Here is a 17,319-nt window from a genome sequence, read left to right as displayed (position 1 = left end):
TAAGAAAAAAAAGGAACATGACATAAGGGGAGGCTAGAAATGTTTAGTAGATGATGATGACGATTAATATTGTTCGTTTTATTAACCAGTTAAGCCCCGGACCAATATGCAGCCTAAAGACCCAAGGTGTTTTTACAGTTCGGGACTGCGTCGCTTTAAAAGACAATTGCGCGGTCGTGCGACGTGGCTCCCAAACAAAATTGGCGTCCTTTTTTCCCCACAAATAGAGCTTTCTTTTGGTGGTATTTGATCACATCTGCGGTTTTTAGTTTTTGCGCTATAAACAAAAATAGAGCGACAATTTTGAAAAAAATGCAATATTTTTTACTTTTTGCTGTAATAAATATCCCCCAAAAACATATATAAAAACATTTTTTTTCCTCAGTTTTTTACCTATTTTTAGTAAAAAAAATCGCAATAACCGTTTATCGATTGGTTTGCGCAAAATTTATAGCGTTTACAAAATAGGGGATAGTTTTATTGCATTTTTATAAATTTTTTTTTTTTTACTACTAATGGCGGCGATCAGCAATTTTTTTCGTGACTGCGACATTATGGCGGACACTTCGGACAATTTTGACACATTTTTGGGACCATTGTCATTTTCACAGCAAAAAATGCATTTAAATTGCATTCTTTATTGTGAAAATGACAGTTGCAGTTTGGGAGTTAACCACAGGTGGCGCTGTAGGAGTTGGGGTGCACCTAGTGTGTGTTTACAACTGTAGGGGGGTGTGGCTGTAGGAATGACGTCATCGATTGTGTCTCCCTATAAAGGGGATGACACGATCGATGCACCGCCATAGTGAAGCACGGGGAAGCCGTGTTTACATACAGCTCTCCCCGTTCTTCAGCTCCGGGGAGCGATCACGACGGAGCGGCTATAAACAAATAGCCGCGCCGTGGTCCCGGATCGCTCCCCGAGCGGACCCGACCTCCGCATGTAGCGGGGGGGGGGGTCCCGATCGGACCCCCCACCCGCTAATAGGCAAGGACGTACAAGTACGCCCATGTGCCTGTACGTGCCATATTGTGGACGTATATGTACATGCGGGGGTCGGGAACTGGTTAATTAACAAGATATTTATACTGCCAACAGTTTGCCCAGCACTTTACAAAATAAAGGAGGACTGTACAGTTACACTACCATGGGAACGTACAATTCAAACAATATTATTGTAACTGTCACCACCGTTTACGATATCCCATCCATCAACCACGACAGCTTATCTGACACTCCAACCAACAGGACCCGATCCATCCCATTTCCCAGAATAACCGAGACACACAGCTCTGAGTTCTGGTTTCAAATGAATGACATCTTTAATGGTACACTCTCAGGGTTTTATACAGTTCAAGCATGAAAGGAACAAAGAGACTCTCCACCCCCCTCATCACACACTGGGGCTTTAATATACCTTCAGATGGGCTAATTACTAATCAGTATCCAGACATTTCGGCGGCGGGCTGACATTTTTAACATGACCTAATTACTACACCTGAGAAGTCACATTCCACATCTTAGACAGACGTTCTGTCTCCGCATACAGCTTGACAAGTTCCATTCCACATCTTATATCAATAGAATTCACACAAAGCAGCATCACACAATGAGAGGTCTTTCAGAAGCAGACTCAAGTAGCATGTCAACAGTCTACACAGAGGAATGAGTCACTATTGACCGGTTGGGTCAACATTAACCAACAACTTGCAATATCTCAAGATCCTGCAATATGAACTATCAGTAATGTCCCATCACATGTAATTTCTAATTAATATTTCTCAGTCACCCTATGCCCAAAAGGGACACAGGGTGACCCTAGACATAAGAGTTATTAGTGGCGCTGGCACAGGAGTACCCCTCATCCTTCCAAAGTATCTGTTTGTCACGGGTCATTCCGTTACAATTAATATTACATGACATTAGAAATCATCATATTCAATATTGAATGTGTTACCTTTCCAACATGAAGACATTGAAAAGGTCCTAAAGGACTTAGGTTGGAATCTTCCAGTCCTGAGGCACAAGAGAACAATGTACCCACTTTGGTTTTCTTCATCTCTATCATTGGTCTTATGGTTCTTGCACAGGACATACAAGTCATTGTTTCCTCTTTGTTGTTTGGTGAGATCAGAAGATATCCCTATAACAAATATTCATGAATTCACAAAAAGTTATACATCTATTTTGGCTCATTAAGTTAAAATGGATCTAAACGTAATCAGTAAAATCTTGTATGTGTGTTAACAATGTAATTACAAAAGTTGTTTTTGTTGGCAGCTTTCAGTAAAATAATACCTGTGATCTTTCCATGAAGATCCTTGTTTAGACACTTCGGCCCAGATCCACGAAGAAGTTACGTTGGGGTATCTATTGATACGCTGCGTAACTTCTAGGATGCTCCGGCGTGCGCCCACGACCCACGGCTGGGCACTTAAAAAGGACGTACCTGTACGTGCTTGTGCCCAGCCGTGCCATTCTGCCGACGTATATGTGCAGGAGGCGGTCCTTAAGTGATTAAAGTAAAAAAATATGAAAAAAGTATATTAAAAAATATTTTTTTCTACTTTTAATTCACCTGTGTAAAAAAAATAATACACTGTAATTAACTACTCCTGTAACTAGCTGCTCATGACAGCCGTGGGCAGCTATACCTGATATTTCTTTCTTTACACGTTAACAAGTATGGGGGATGTAACACCCTGTATATTGATCAGAGCATTAAAGTGGATGTAAACCCAAAATATATAAAAAAAAATTATGTCACAATGTAGAGAATAAGATTTCCTATCATCTGTGCCCAGTCTTGCCACACAGAGTTAATCCAGCGCTGAGCAATCCTCTTTTCATTGTTCAGTGAAATAAAACAGACTTACCTATAAAGACCAAAGTCCTTGCTTGAGTGACAGGTTATTTACATATCTTGTGCACTAGCTTGCAGACATGCACAGCTTCTTGTCTATGTATATTCTGATGGCTGTTCACACTGAACTGTGGACCACCCCATATTTTGAAAACATTTAATCAAAACACAGGGAAGACAGCCAATCCTGCGAGAGCTGGATGAGAGAGGAGAGGAGGAGAGGAAGCTGTGCATGTCTGCAAGCTAGTGCACGAGATATGTAAATAACCTGTCACTCAAGCAAGGACTTTGGTCTTTATCTGGAAGTCTGTTTTATTTCACTGAACAATAAAAGAGGATTGCTCAGCGCTGGATTAACTCTGTGTGGCAAGACTGGGCACAGATGTTAGGAAATCGTATTCTCTACATTGTGACATAAAAAAAAAAAAATGTTTGGGTTTACATCCACTTTAAAGCGGAGGTCCGGCATTTAAAAAAAAATAATTACACAAATACTGTAGCTGCTGACTTTTAATGAGGACACTTGTCCAGGGTGCCCACGATGTCGGCAGCCGAAGCCGAACAATCGCTCGGGTCTTGGCTGCCCCGCTGCCATCCTCGGTGAGGAAATCAGGAAGTGAAGCGCTGCGGCTTCACTTCCTGGTTCCCTACGAGTTGCGCGGCGCTATGTAAATGGGCAGATGTCCCAGGAGGCAGCGCGAGGAGGAGAAGAAAGAAGACCACCACAGACGAGGAAGTGGCAGATTAGGACGAACTGCCTAGTAACAGCCACTTCTGGTAAGTATAAAACATATATATATTTTTTTCAATTTTTTTGTAGCCTTTTTGGCAATTTTTTTTTTTAGGGTGGACCTCGGCTTTAAGCTTCCGCCTCTGGAAGTTATACCTGGGGCTGTCAGAGTATTTGAATGCCTTATGGGACTTGTAGTTTCACAACAGCTGGAGTGCCAAGGTTACCTATCCCTGTCCCAGGTTCCTAATACTTAATATACAGTATCTCCATATTTAAAAAGAAAAACAATTCACCCCATTCCCTGAGCAATTTAGCTCAGCCACCCTAAGTTGACCCCCGACCTCGACCCGAAGGTTATTGTTGTTCGACAGTTCGCTCTACAAAACATGTTTTCAATACTGCTCATATCCCCTACGTGGGATCGCCTTAGCTATTTTTTAGCTTTTCATATATTTTGATAAAAAAATTGTACCAAAAAATAAAATAAAAAATTAAAATATACTACAGGAAATCCAAACTGCTTGGGACCCTAATAACAGCTGTTAATTGTTAAATGTTATTTTTAAAAACCTGATGGGTATTTTAAATGCAATGTATTTTACAAGTTTTCCTTTATTTTTCACCTGTCCCCTTGCGTCTCACTTCTTCGTGGTATCTATAGGGGAAGCCATGTTTGTCACATAGGCAGGTAATAAAGTAATCATAGAACACTGGCACAGGCTGGACTGGTATTTTCTACAGAGCTCAGTAGCTCAAACTCAGCTATTGAGCTTACACACAGCTAAACAAATCAGAAAAGGCGCTAATCTCTTCCCTTCCTCTTCTACGAATGCTTATAGAATAAATGCTCATGTGGAGAGACACACAAGTAGGCCTACTTCCTAAAAATAGGAAACTGTCGCAACCACCACATCTAACGATTTTTTTGGGTTTTGGGTTTAGATACACTTTTAGCACTGTGATCACTTACTGGTTGACTTATCTCCTCTGTACTGGTAATAGTATAAGTGCAGACTGATGTGTGAATGGCTGCTGTGATATCCTTATCCAGCTGGTCACTATAAAATGGCATCAGCACTTTTCTATTATCATCATAAAACCATTTCTGATTGGCTCCTCCATTAATGTGTTCTTTATATTTCTGTAATGAAAGAAGATTAACTCAGCTGTGGTTCACAATGAGATCATAATGCAGAAAATTTGACTACAGAATGGTATGACTTACCTGAAGAATAATAGGGCATCCTGGGAACCTTATTTCTTGCTCTTTAACCCCGGGGTACACTTTTGGCAATGAGAGGGCCAACACAAGGTCGTTGTTACTAGCTAAATGAAATGTTCTATTAAAAATAAAAATAAGAAAGGTTTACTTTTGAACATACACTTATGAGCTCATACATTACAGGGGAACCATAAGTGCCGGTTCACACAGGGGCAACCCGACATAGAGCGCGACTTTACAAGGCGACTTCAGTGCGACTTGGGGCAACTTACAACGCGACTTAAAGTTGCCTGAAGGACACGATTCTGCCCGCGACTTTCAATATCGGCAAATCGCGGGGAGCCCGTGCATTCCTGGTACGTTGTTCGTGGATTCTAATAGTACCCAAGCGTGTCGTGATTTTCATTGGGCGACAATCATGGTAAAAATCTGATTTGTACAGGCTGACTGCAGACGGCTGAATGCTGCACCTGTCACTCCCTGCAGAAAAGATATGGTCGTATTGTACACTATATGGCCATTTGCAGCCTTGTGCATGAAGTCTTAGGCCCCGTACACACGAGAGGATCGATCCGCTGAAATTGATCCGCTGACCGGTTTCAGCGGATAGATCCCCTGGTGTGTACAATCCAGCGGATCTGTTTCCGCGGATTTTTGTCCCCGGGGATGGATTTCCAGCGGATAAAAATTTCCTAACATGCTAAGAAATCTATCCGCTGGAATCCATTCCAACGGATTGATCCGCTGGTCTGTACAGACTCACCGGATCAATCTGTCCGAATCCATCCCCCGCATGCGTCGTAATGATTCGACGCATGCGTGGAAGTCCTTATATGACAGCGTCGCGCACGTCGCCGCGTCATCATCGCGGCGACGGCGCGACGCGTCACCGCGGACGGAATTCCGCGGGGATTTTGATCTCCTGGTTAGTACAACCAGGAGATCAAAATCCGCCAGAGGATTTATCCGCGGAAACGGTCCGGAGGATCGTATCCGCGGATAAATCCTCTCGTGTGTACTAGGCATAAGCTATTAGAGAGGTACTAAAACCTGGCTTCAGAATCTCTGTTGCGATCTTTGAAGATGAATTACTTCACAGTGCATGCAGCTAGAAAGATGAATAGTTGCATGTTTTAAAGTTGTTTTACTGCTTATTAAGAATAACTATTTTTTCCTAAGTCAGGTGCATTTCAGAAACTCTACCCTCCCTCTATGGTTGCAAACGTGGTCTCCCTCTTATAATCCAGACTTCAATTTAGGAACTAGAACTTTATTGCCTGTGTGATTAAAGATGTACGGTAGGCGGGCACCTTCAGCTCATCATTATATATCACTTTGTAATTGAATGTTAATTTAATCAATTTTTAAAATTATTTTGTATGAATATTTTTTGACAGTTTCCTTATCAAAAATTGTTAATTATAATCCTTTTTATGCTTGTTGTTTCTTTTTTAGTATTTAAACTTCATGCGACACTTCCGAAAACTCCTGAGGAAGCTGTTCTGAGCGAAACATGTAGAGTGAGAAGTGGTTGTACATGTTTTTGTACATGTTATTTGGATGATATGTATTTATGAACAGCTATTGCATTTTAAAAGAAACATGTTCTAAAGTAAAATGTAGATATTGTTTTAAAACCGAGATATTTTTCTATTTTTGGTCCCACCTTCCCATTCTAAAACAATCAAGGTCAGGTGCAGTGTGTGTAAAATGGGATCCAAGTCAGTATTTGCAGAGAACCCTATAGTGATATCCAGCTGTCCTCACGTTGTCTGTAACTTTATGCTGCCTTACACCTACCATACCTTTTAATGAGTATTTGTTTTGTTTATCCAGCACAGGCACATTTTAAATCTGTCAGGATAGTAAAGTCAGACAGTGGCTAATTTACATATTATTACATTTTTTTGTTGCATCTTTACTGCGAATACATCATTTGAATTGGAGTTAGCCGCTCTATGTATTTATGTACCTGCTTTCCTCCAGGTATTTCCAGCGCTGACTGAGGTCATCGGGGTCCCGATTTACAAGCAGAACATCACCCCCCTCGTGAATCTCTATCACTCCCAATACAAGACCGGGGAGAGCAGAATTAACAATCTGTCCATCTACATATTCAAACTGTTGTTGATGAATCTTCAACCATTTTCTAGGAGTCCTGTGGATGGAAAGGTAAACTTTACTGAAATAATGTGTATCAGGCATGATACATTCAAATTCACAGAGTGGATCTTGGCCTAGGATAATTTAGGGACTGAATTGACAGAATGTCACACATAATAACAAGAGTGATGTAAAGCGCAGACGTGTTCACAAATCATGGATACGGAAAATCCCAGAAGTCTGACTGTCCCAGTTCTTAAACCTTTGCATTGCCACTACATGAACATTATTTTGTACCCAAGCTCCTAAAACAACGTTTTTTTCCTGACGAGATTCTTGGCAATAATCTCTTTCCGCCCGAGTGTACACACAGTCCTTTCAAAAGAACCGCGGTTCTCTTGAAAGGCAAGAGCGCGTGACGTCATCGCGTATGACGAGCATGCGCATGCGTCAAAGTCATTTCAAGCATGCACGGGTTTCCACGGCGACAGGGAAGTATACACACTCTCGGGTTTCTTGTCGAGAAACATGCCGACAAGAATCTCGATGAGAAAATAGAAAGCAGGATCTCTATTTTTCTCGTTGAGATTCTGGGCAGATTTCCAGAAGAGAAACCTGAAAGCCTCGTACACACGCTCAGTTTACTGGGCAAGAAAGCTCTGCCAGCAGTTTTCTTGCTGGTTCTTGCCGAGTAAACCCAGCATGTACGAGGCTTTAGACTCAGAGATACAGTATCTTAGGAATGGATCAGCCTCCAGATTTATGTTTTTTTGGCTTTTAGATTGGACTGACTGGCTCCCAAATTCTACTTTCATTTTTTCAAACCCGATCTTGGAGAGGATACATTTCCCTATTAAATGTATCGACTAGAGTTTTAATGATCCATGTGTCACTCTGCCACCAAAGGGGGGTTCTGATTTATTCCAGGTTCCTCTCTCCCTGTAGTGCAGAGGCAGCCAGGCACACAGCAGAAGTCACTCCTCTGGATCAATGAATAGTCTACGGGTTGGCTTTTTCTATATCTACTGCTGACAAACTCAGAGGAACTGAATCTATTCCCTCTTGAGAAGAGTTTAATGGAGTTATGATAAACATGTACAAATACATACGTGGTCCATATAGTGAAATTGGTGTTGAGTTTTAAGGTCATCACTGAGATCAAGGGGGCACTCTTTACTTCTAGAGGAAAAAAGATTTCATCTCCAAATACGAAAAGGTTTCTTCACAGTAAGAGCTGTGAAAATGTGGAATAGACTCCATCCAGAGGTGGTTCTAGCCAGCTCAGTAGATTGCTTTAAGAAAGGCCTGGATTCTTTCCTAAATGTACCATACATAATATAACTGGGTACTAACATTTATAGGTAGAGTTGATCCAGGGAATATCCAGTTGCCTCTCGGGGGGGATCCGGAAGGAATTTTTTCCCCTGTTGTAGCAAACTAGAGCATGCTTGCTGAGGTTTTTCTCCTTCCTCTGGATCAACTGTGGGTGAAGGATTGTGTATATGGGATTGGATTTTTTTTTTCTTTTGGTTGAACTAGATGGACTTGTGTCTTTTTTCAACCTGACTAACTATGTAACTATGGATAGAGTAGGAAGCTATGGGATACTCCAGAATGCTAAGAGTTTCTCTCTGCTTCTGCTTCTAAAAACAGTCCCCTCAATTCTTTTTCAGGGAATGGGCAGCGTTGGGGAACCATAGACAATGCCCCAGGCCAGGCAGCCTTAGCAAAAATGCATCATGGAGTTACAGCAGCACAGTCACCAAGGTCCAGCTCCCAGGTCAGTACTCACAAGTCCTCAAGTAGTTGGACTCTCCAGACCAGTACATTGGTCACATACCCATTCTTTTTTAGCCTCAGAGATATCTTAGGCCTAGTACACACGATAGGATTTATCCACGGATACGGTCCTCCGGACCGTTTCCGCGGATAAATCCTTTGAGGATTTTGATCCGATGGAGTGTACACACCATCGGATCGAAATCCGCGCCGAATTCCCATCGCGATGACGTGTCGCGCCGTCGCCGCGATGATGACGCGGCGACATCGCGACGCTGTCATATAAGGAATTCCACGCATGCGTCGAATCATTACGACGCATGCGAGGGATGGGTTCGGACGGTTCGATCCGGTGAGTCTGTACAGACCACCGGATCGATCCGCTGGAGCCGATTCCAGCGGATAGATTTCTTAGCATGCTAAGAAATTTTTATCCGCTGGAAATTGGTCGGCCCGAAATATATCCGCGGATAAATATCCGCTGGATCGTACACACCAGCGGATCTATCCGCTGAAACCGATCCGCTGATCAATTTCAGCGGATCGATCCTCTCGTGTGTACGGGGCCTTAGAATGGATATGCCTCCAGCTTTATGTCTGCTGGAACCTCGTTGATTTTCCTGGCAGGTGTCAGTTAAGTGGCCTAGGAGGACAATAGCCCTCCACACTGGGTGCCTCTCCTCCTGGAACAGGAACCCTGACTGCTTCAGCCCCAGACTGTTTATATTATCTCTGTCCACCTTCTGGGCACGTCTCCCCAGGGATTGGCTGGGACCTCATAAATATTCAGACTGCTCACCCAGTCTGCTCCACTCCTATGTTCTGGAGCTTTAACAGAAAGCAAAGAGAAGCAATCAAGTGCGCAGCCTGTGTGACCCTGATCAGCCCAAAGCAATCAGCCACTGTTCAACTGATTACACAGGAGAAAAAAAAGAACTACATTTACCTGACATTCTAGCACCTAACAAGGAGGGTGCTACTCATGTTTACCTAAAATAGCTTTTTTCTTTCTGGATTTGGTCCTGTTCTGTTCCAGCATCAGTGGGTTCCTCAGTGTCCAGAGGTATTTGTTGCCAGGGATATTTAAAATCTGTAAATAATGCATCAATTCTTCTGTGAGCTCTTCTATGGGGGCTCCTTATGAGAAAGGAAATGCAATGTGATGAATGTATTTACATACTTATTAAACCAATACTGAAATATAGTAACAACATCAATAAAAATAACAATAGTAATAATGTAGGCATTCTGCCTGCAATTTTGGAACGCGGTAAAATTGCTGCAAAATGCACAATGTACATACATTTGGGTGCCATTATTGTTAATGGCAACTCAATTTTTTGGTGCAGAGCAGCCCATTCAAACAAGGTGCTGCTTAAAAAATAAAAATAAAACCACAATGCTCTGGTAAAATTGCTGGACGTGGACTGGGCTGTAATCGGTCAGTCCACACAAAACTGGTTTTAAATGACCCGAGAGCATTTCTGCCCACACAATGATAGTTATTTTTGGATCAGCCTACAGGCTGACTCCACCACCCAGACTATACAACACAGATACACAAATCTCCTGATGCTTGTCTTTGTATTTTGACAGTAGGCATTAATAACTTTTAAAATACACAAATTGTGCCTGCATCTGATTGGATGCAGCCGCTGATTGATCTAAAAGTTTCCAGCAGGCTAGATTGTTCAATCTACTTTTGATGACAGAGCCCTACAGGGCCCCCCACTGGGAATTTTTTTCTGGTTCATCAGAGTGAGAAAAAAAACATTTCCAATCTGCTTGTAATTCACTATGTGACCTCACTGATCCTTCTCTCTACTTTTACAAAAATGATTGCAAAGATGGGAACACCACAATAGTTTGTACAGTTCATTAACATTTTTTATTTTGCAACATCCAACATGTTCCAGAGGTTCAACGCCTTCTTCATCAGGGCTTGTAGAATGATAACCATAGGCTGAGGGATACCATCCTGGACTGTATGTTGGAACCCTGGTAGGGTTATAGAGCTGCATTGATGGGCAATTGTGAGGCTGCGGATGGGCATTGGTCAAGATGCATTGATGGGCAATTGTGAAGCTGCAGATGGGCATTGATCAAGCTTCATTGATGGGCAATTGTGAGGCTGCAGATGGGCATTGATCAAGCCGCATTGATGGGCAATTGTGAAGCTGCAGATGGGCATTGATCAGGCTGCATTGATGGGCAATTGTGAGGCTGCGGATAGGCATTGATCAAGCTGCATTGATGGGCAATTGTGAAGCTGCAGATGGGCATTGATCAAGCTGCATTGATGGGCAATTGTGAAGCTGCAGATGGGAATTGATCAAGCTGCATTGATGGGCAATTGTGAGGCTGCGGATGGGCATTGATCAGGCTGCATTGATGGGCAATTGTGAGGCTGCGGATAGGCATTGATCAAGCTGCATTGATGGGCAATTGTGAGGCTGCGGATAGGCATTGATCAAGCTGCATTGATGGGCAATTGTGAAGCTGCAGATGGGCATTGATCAAGCTGCATTGATGGGCAATTGTGAAGCTGCAGATGGGCATTGATCAGGCTGCATTGATGGGCAATTGTGAAGCTGCAGATGGGCATTGATCAGGCTGCACTGACACTTATTTTGCTTCAGTTCTTTATTTAAAATGTATTTTTTTTCCTGAAACTCCCCTCTTAAAATGAAGGTCCGTGTAATACGCTTGTGCGTGTTATATGCCGATAAATACGGGTAATCTTTTTCTTTTAAGAAAAATCTGAATATGATTCAACCCCCCAAAATCCACCCAAAACATAAATGTTTGAAATTTGGAGGCCTGGGCCTTTATAATACAAAAAATGAAGCATTTCCACTTACTGCGTCTCTTCCAGTTCATCCTCTTCCACAATGATTTGCTCTCCTTGAATCTCCTGGTTATCCACATCTTGTTCTTCACTGGTTGTTTGCACAGCACAGTAATTCACTGACAGCCTTGTCCCAGCGACAATGTCACCATATACCTCCAGGGCTAGATCTAAAGAGAGGCAGTGGACTTGTTAGAAAACACTCTATTGCAATTACTGTCATGAGAAACTGACAGATGCTGTTTAGAAGGTACCGTTAGCAGATGTCTTTGTGAGCCTTCTGGTGTAAGAGGGCCTGTTCTGAGATGGGAAATGTGCCCCGAGTCCAATCTTTACAGTGAGTCTTAATGACTGCTGTTAGATCAAGTCGCATATTGTTTTTACGCTTGAAACATTATTTCATACAGTGTTAATTACAACTGAAATTTGCGGCAACCCATTTCCTTCCGTCAACATTCATTTCTATACTGGAAAAAAAGTGGTGCCGTTGACCACAAACACTATCAGAAGTACATGTTCCATTTTTATCAGTGAGTGAAAGATGAGGTCTAGTTCATTGCTATACAGTAAGTACAGTTTTTTTTTTTCGAATCCCCACTGGAACATGTATTACCTGTTGTCGATCCTGCCATCATTTTTTTACTTCCTGTAACAGGGTGGCAATGTGGTTTGCTTGGCAGTGAAATGGCAGGGCATTGTCATCCTCGGGACAGGGTGGTCTCAGATGGACATGTCGTTTTAAATGCATTCTAACCCCTTCCTGACGCCTTTAAGTTAGGGTGACCACGTGTCCCGGATTACCCGGGACAGTCCCGCATTTTGCAGGTCTGTCCCAGGGAATCTTCATTCCAGGACAATACAGTGTCCCGGAATTAAACTGACACAGCTACCCCCTGGGCCAATCTGATGCCCCCAAAAAAGGCCGCCACATCACCGCTTTACTCACTGACAGTACTTGTCCTGGTCGGAAATGCCTGGAGGAGCACGATCTGATTTTTGGGAAGGGAGGGTGTCCCTGAATGGTAGTTTGGAAATGTGGTCACCCTAATTTAAGTGCTTCTAGATGCTGGGAGGCAGGCTTTCGGGTCATGTAACCGCTAAGATTGGCTGTCGCAGTGGTCACATGATCAGAAAGCTCCTGATCGCAAGTATGCATCGGGAGCTTTCTGATCCCAGCTGGCAACTGTGCTGGGAGCACAAAGGGCGCGTGCCTCCAGCAAAGAAATGTTTACATTAAAGCCCAGCCGCTGAGACGCCGCATATATGTGTACAGCCGGCGGGAAGAGGTTACACATGGGCAGAATATCAGTAGACGTTTGCCGATTTGAAAGGAAAAACGCCTGACATTATGCTCTTGTGTATGTCAGTCTGTCCGATAGAAGCTGGTCTTTTGTCCGTCTGCTGTCAGACGAGCATGCTGGAAAACCAGAAGTTGACCAACTCGTGATCAGCGCTATCAGCCAATGGCAGAGAGCGCTGATCAGAGGCAGAACACAACTGTTTTTTCTTTTAACTGGCTGATGTCTCCCGACATTCGGCCCGTGTGTACAGGGCTTCAGTCCTATTTGTGCATGTACCTGCCCCCAAAACAATGTTCCTTTTCCTTAAAGTGTAGGAAAACTGCTGAGTCTTGAAGTGTAGAATCTGCCTTTCTATGTTGGGCAAGTTCCCTGATCCACAAGGCCTTGTCAGTGCCTCGTTTATTCACTCAACAGGTGCGTTTCTGCTGAGCGTTAGGAGAGCCCGACACTCCCCTTTCCTGATAAGTGACCAATTGGTTCGGTGCCAGAGACAGGCGGGGAGGTGAGTAGGAGATAAACAATGCAATTAAAAGTTTAAGTCGCCATAAAGCCCCTTTCGATTTTAAAAGCCCAGACATTCCTAAAAGCACCTCTGCCTAATTAAAACATGAGCCCTTGATATTTTTCATTATGGGAAAACATTTTATTTTTTATTTTTTTAGCAGTACAAGTATATTGTCATGAGGGACAAGTCGATTGGGAACCTAATTTAGTCCCTTGGACAAGTCGTTTTTATTTTTAATTTCCACACCTGTGTTATAATAAAGTACTAGTACGCACCAGCCTTTTGCAGCACATTGTCCCGCTGAGTTAAAGTTATACCATAGTTATGACAAGTTCCCTTTAAAGTGGCTGTAAACCTCAGACATGAAATATGAACCAAGCTTATCCCTCTACGGTATAGTGTGTACTTGTCTCAATCCTGAGCACTAAGTGTATTTTCTGTCTGCTGCTCCATTCCTCTGATATCCACATGAGTCACTTCTGACAAGTTTTTCTGACACTAAGAGAAAAAAAAGTGACAAGGGAGGGATCTCCAGCAATGCAGCCTTTGATTGACAACCGCAGCGCTGTTCCTGTGTGCTGTCTGAAGGGGGGGTGTCCCTTTCCTTCCCTCCAATCAGCTCTCAGAGCTCTCCTCACTGAGTTCTGCAAGTGCGTAATTTCAGCTTCCCACCCCCTGTTTTCTGACAGTTTAGACAAGCTTTATAAATTCTGGACTTCAAATGGTGGTAGAGAAGAGAAGATGATAAACATGTACAACATATGTAGGAGGATTTGTTTCTTCTGTGTATCAACTGGGGCCAGCTACCAATGGTGGCCCGTGCAATGTGGGACCCCTCTACACCTCCGCCGCCCTCCCTATCCATGTCCCAGGCCCCTTTCAAGACGCCGGGCACATGAATTCCTATAGCGGGGGTGTGTTTTTTAAAGCACCCGATTAGAGGCTCTAGTAGGCTTTAAAAAAGGGTGGGCTCAGGGTGCACTCCCTGCGCCCCGAATCCGCCCTATTTTAAAGCTTATTAGAGTCTCTGGCTCTAATCAGATGCTTCAAAAAACACAACCCGCTATAGGAATTCATGTGCCCGGCATCCTTGTGTGACCATAGCGAAGAGGAGGACACAGCCCGCTGCATAATAAGTGCCGGGGGGTGCTGGCTGACAGTGCCACAAGCACCAAGGCCATCCCTGGTGCAGGCCATGCCGTCCAGAGGGGGGGTGCTGGTTGTTTGCAACCCCCCTAGAAAAGAAGCCCACCAGCCGCCACTGCCAGTTACTTAATTGGGTATATGTAAGGGTTTACAACCACTTTAGAGCAAATCTGTCATGCAAGAAACTTGAAAGGTGACACTGCTTATCTTTACTGGCTTCTGTAAGCACTAAGTTTGCCACCTCATCCCTTTAAACCCAAACATATATTGATTACACAGGTTCTAAGGCTAATTTAATGCAGATAAGACATCAAGTGAGTTTAATTTCCACCTTAATCAGAGACAGAAATTGTGTAATTAATATGGCCCGGATTCACAAAGCACTTACGCCGACATATCTACAGATACGCCGCGTAAGTGTAAATATGCACCGTCGTATCTATGCGCCGGACTTTGAAACCAAGATACGCCTGAAAATAGGCTTCATCCGACCGACGTAACATTCCTACGCCGGCGTATCATGGGCGCATATTTACGTTGGACGTAGGTGGTGCCCCCATTGATTTCCTATTCAAATATGTAAATGAGGGAGATACGTCGATTCACGAACGTACTTGCGCCTGGCGCATAATATACGCGGTTTACGTAAGTCGTACGCCCGGCGTAAAGTTATTCCCCATATATCAGGCGCAACTCATGCAAACGTATGGACCAGGGAACACAGCCATCGTATTTTACGTCGTTTACGTAGTACGTGAATAGGGCTGGCCGTAGGTTACGTTCATACCGTAGGCAGTGATCCGACGTATCCTAGGGAGTAGTTCCGACGTGATTCTGAGGATACGTCCACGGGACGCCGCATGCGCCGTTCGTTTTAAGTAGTTGTCTGGCACTCGGCCCATCACTTGCATGGGGTCACGCCTCATTTGCATTGCTCACGCCCACTTCCACTTATGACGACTTACGCTTTCCAAACCCGGCGTAGATTTGGGAGCAAGTGGGAGCAAGTGTTTATGAATACTGTGCTTGCCTCTCTGCGCTGCGTCTGCGTAGAGTATATTCGATACGCTACGCCGGCATAAATATGCGCCAATCTATGTGAATCCGGGCCAATGTGTTTTAAATGGATGAGGTGGCAAACCTAACAGCACCAAAACACAGATTACTATCTTTAGGTGGCCCCCAGGACTCAGCAGAGGCCTTGGCAGATCTTAGCTGCACCACATATTCTCCTATAAATACATAAATACATCAGATATTTCCATGCACTTGACTATTACACATTCAAAACTGCTGCCTTGACACAAACCAGTGCTTTTCATTATCTCCTTTTCTTGCCAGGTGCAGCTTTCGCACATAAAGAACAACGTTTCAAAAAAAGAATCCGGACTGATATTAAGCATAAAGAACACTTACTTTCTGGGTTTCTCAAGCAACAGTAGCTGTGAATAAAGGAAACATCAGAAGTGAGATTGCTCAGCAGAATCTGCCTCTTTTGCTCAGTCGCTGACAACTGAGGATCAATCCAAAGCTCCCCGCAGGACACATAGACCTGTTGTAAATGCCACACATCAGTGTTCTGTATCATGTCAGGAAAAAGTACACCGCAACAGCAGTCACAGCATGATAAATTAGAAGCATAAAAAACACTAAGCACTTGTACTTCTCCTTGGATGAGTTGGGATTACCGCTGATATTTTATAAACTAGATGCTCAGGATTAACAGATTACATTACAGTCATAAAAAATGCACCTTTTGTACTCAGCAAGGCGCATCAACCATACGACCTTCCTAACAGCGCAGAACCCTGCCACCATACCTTTCCACTGTACATCTGACGCTGAAGTGTAACTAAGTGGCTTGTAATACCCTGTCGGTGGATCTTTTAAAACAGTATGACAAATACCGGTCTGGAGGCACAATGCAGAAAAGATTAATGCGTTAAACCGCTTCATCTTACCAGCTGATCTCTTTCAAGGCCTCTCAAAGAAAAAATCTCAGCGCCGTTTTCATTATATAGTCTGCGGGCAGCGGAAGGTAAGTTCATTATCTGTGTACACCTGTGAATGAACACACAGCATTGCTGATGATGTTGGGAAACATGCAGAGTCGTCCTTTAATGTGCTTACACACACAGGTAGATAAATACAAGAGACAGAACAAACTTAGCTACTTAAAAATGACAGAAAATGCTAGGATGAGGCTTACTTCTTCCTCTATGAAATAATAGATGGTTGGGGACCAATTCAGACCTGAGCGTTTTGTAGTTCGAAGTTCAAAGCTCCAAAACTCTCAACAAACATAATTCTTTGTAATTAAAGTGGACCTTCACCCTTGGTGGTACCTTCCCTCCTTTCGGCCCCTCCTCCCCTAGTCTATAGCAGTAGGGCAGTGGTTTTTTTTTACCTATTTTTTTCAAAACAAATTGTGCCGGCTCGACCCTCCATGCACATTATTTGCCTAGGCCAGGGGTCCCCAAACTTTCTAACCAAAGGGCCAGTTTACTGTCCTTCAGACTTTAGGGGTCAGACTGTGATCAGTGGGAGAAGAAAATGTCCTGCAAGTGGGAGAAAACAATACCCTATCTTCGGTGTCAGTGGGAAGACTGGTGTTTTTTTGTTGGTGTCAGTGGGAAGAATAGTGTCCCATCTTTGGTATTAGGGGGAGGAATGGTTCCCCATTGTTGGTGTCATAGTTACATAGTTACATAGTAGATGAGGTTGAAAAAAGACCCAAGTCCATCAAGTCCAACCTATGTGTGTGATTATATGTCAGTATTACCTTGTGTAGCGGGGTATCGCCCTTTCTGATGTGATA

The 17,319-nt window shown here is 43.4% G+C and overlaps 1 protein-coding gene across 1 annotated transcript in view; it reads right to left on the bottom strand.

Annotated features, from left to right (window-relative positions):
• The window catches only part of LOC120917205 (doublecortin domain-containing protein 1-like), a 66,266-nt gene that overhangs the window by 32,930 nt on the left and 16,017 nt on the right, over positions 1 to 17,319 (bottom strand). Inside the window, exons 4-11 of the mRNA XM_040328331.1 lie at positions 16,463 to 16,562; positions 15,918 to 16,053; positions 11,563 to 11,719; positions 9,692 to 9,838; positions 6,792 to 6,977; positions 4,823 to 4,937; positions 4,568 to 4,738; positions 1,959 to 2,144 (exon numbers count right to left, since the gene is read on the bottom strand). Coding sequence (XP_040184265.1) covers positions 1,959 to 2,144; positions 4,568 to 4,738; positions 4,823 to 4,937; positions 6,792 to 6,977; positions 9,692 to 9,838; positions 11,563 to 11,719; positions 15,918 to 16,053; positions 16,463 to 16,562 — 1,198 coding nt within the window. The remainder of the gene's footprint in view (positions 1 to 1,958; positions 2,145 to 4,567; positions 4,739 to 4,822; positions 4,938 to 6,791; positions 6,978 to 9,691; positions 9,839 to 11,562; positions 11,720 to 15,917; positions 16,054 to 16,462; positions 16,563 to 17,319) is intronic.

Source organism: Rana temporaria, chromosome 11 (assembly GCF_905171775.1).
Source record: "Rana temporaria chromosome 11, aRanTem1.1, whole genome shotgun sequence".
Taxonomy (NCBI): domain Eukaryota; kingdom Metazoa; phylum Chordata; class Amphibia; order Anura; family Ranidae; genus Rana; species Rana temporaria.
This window is presented reverse-complemented; position numbering and strand designations above follow the sequence as displayed.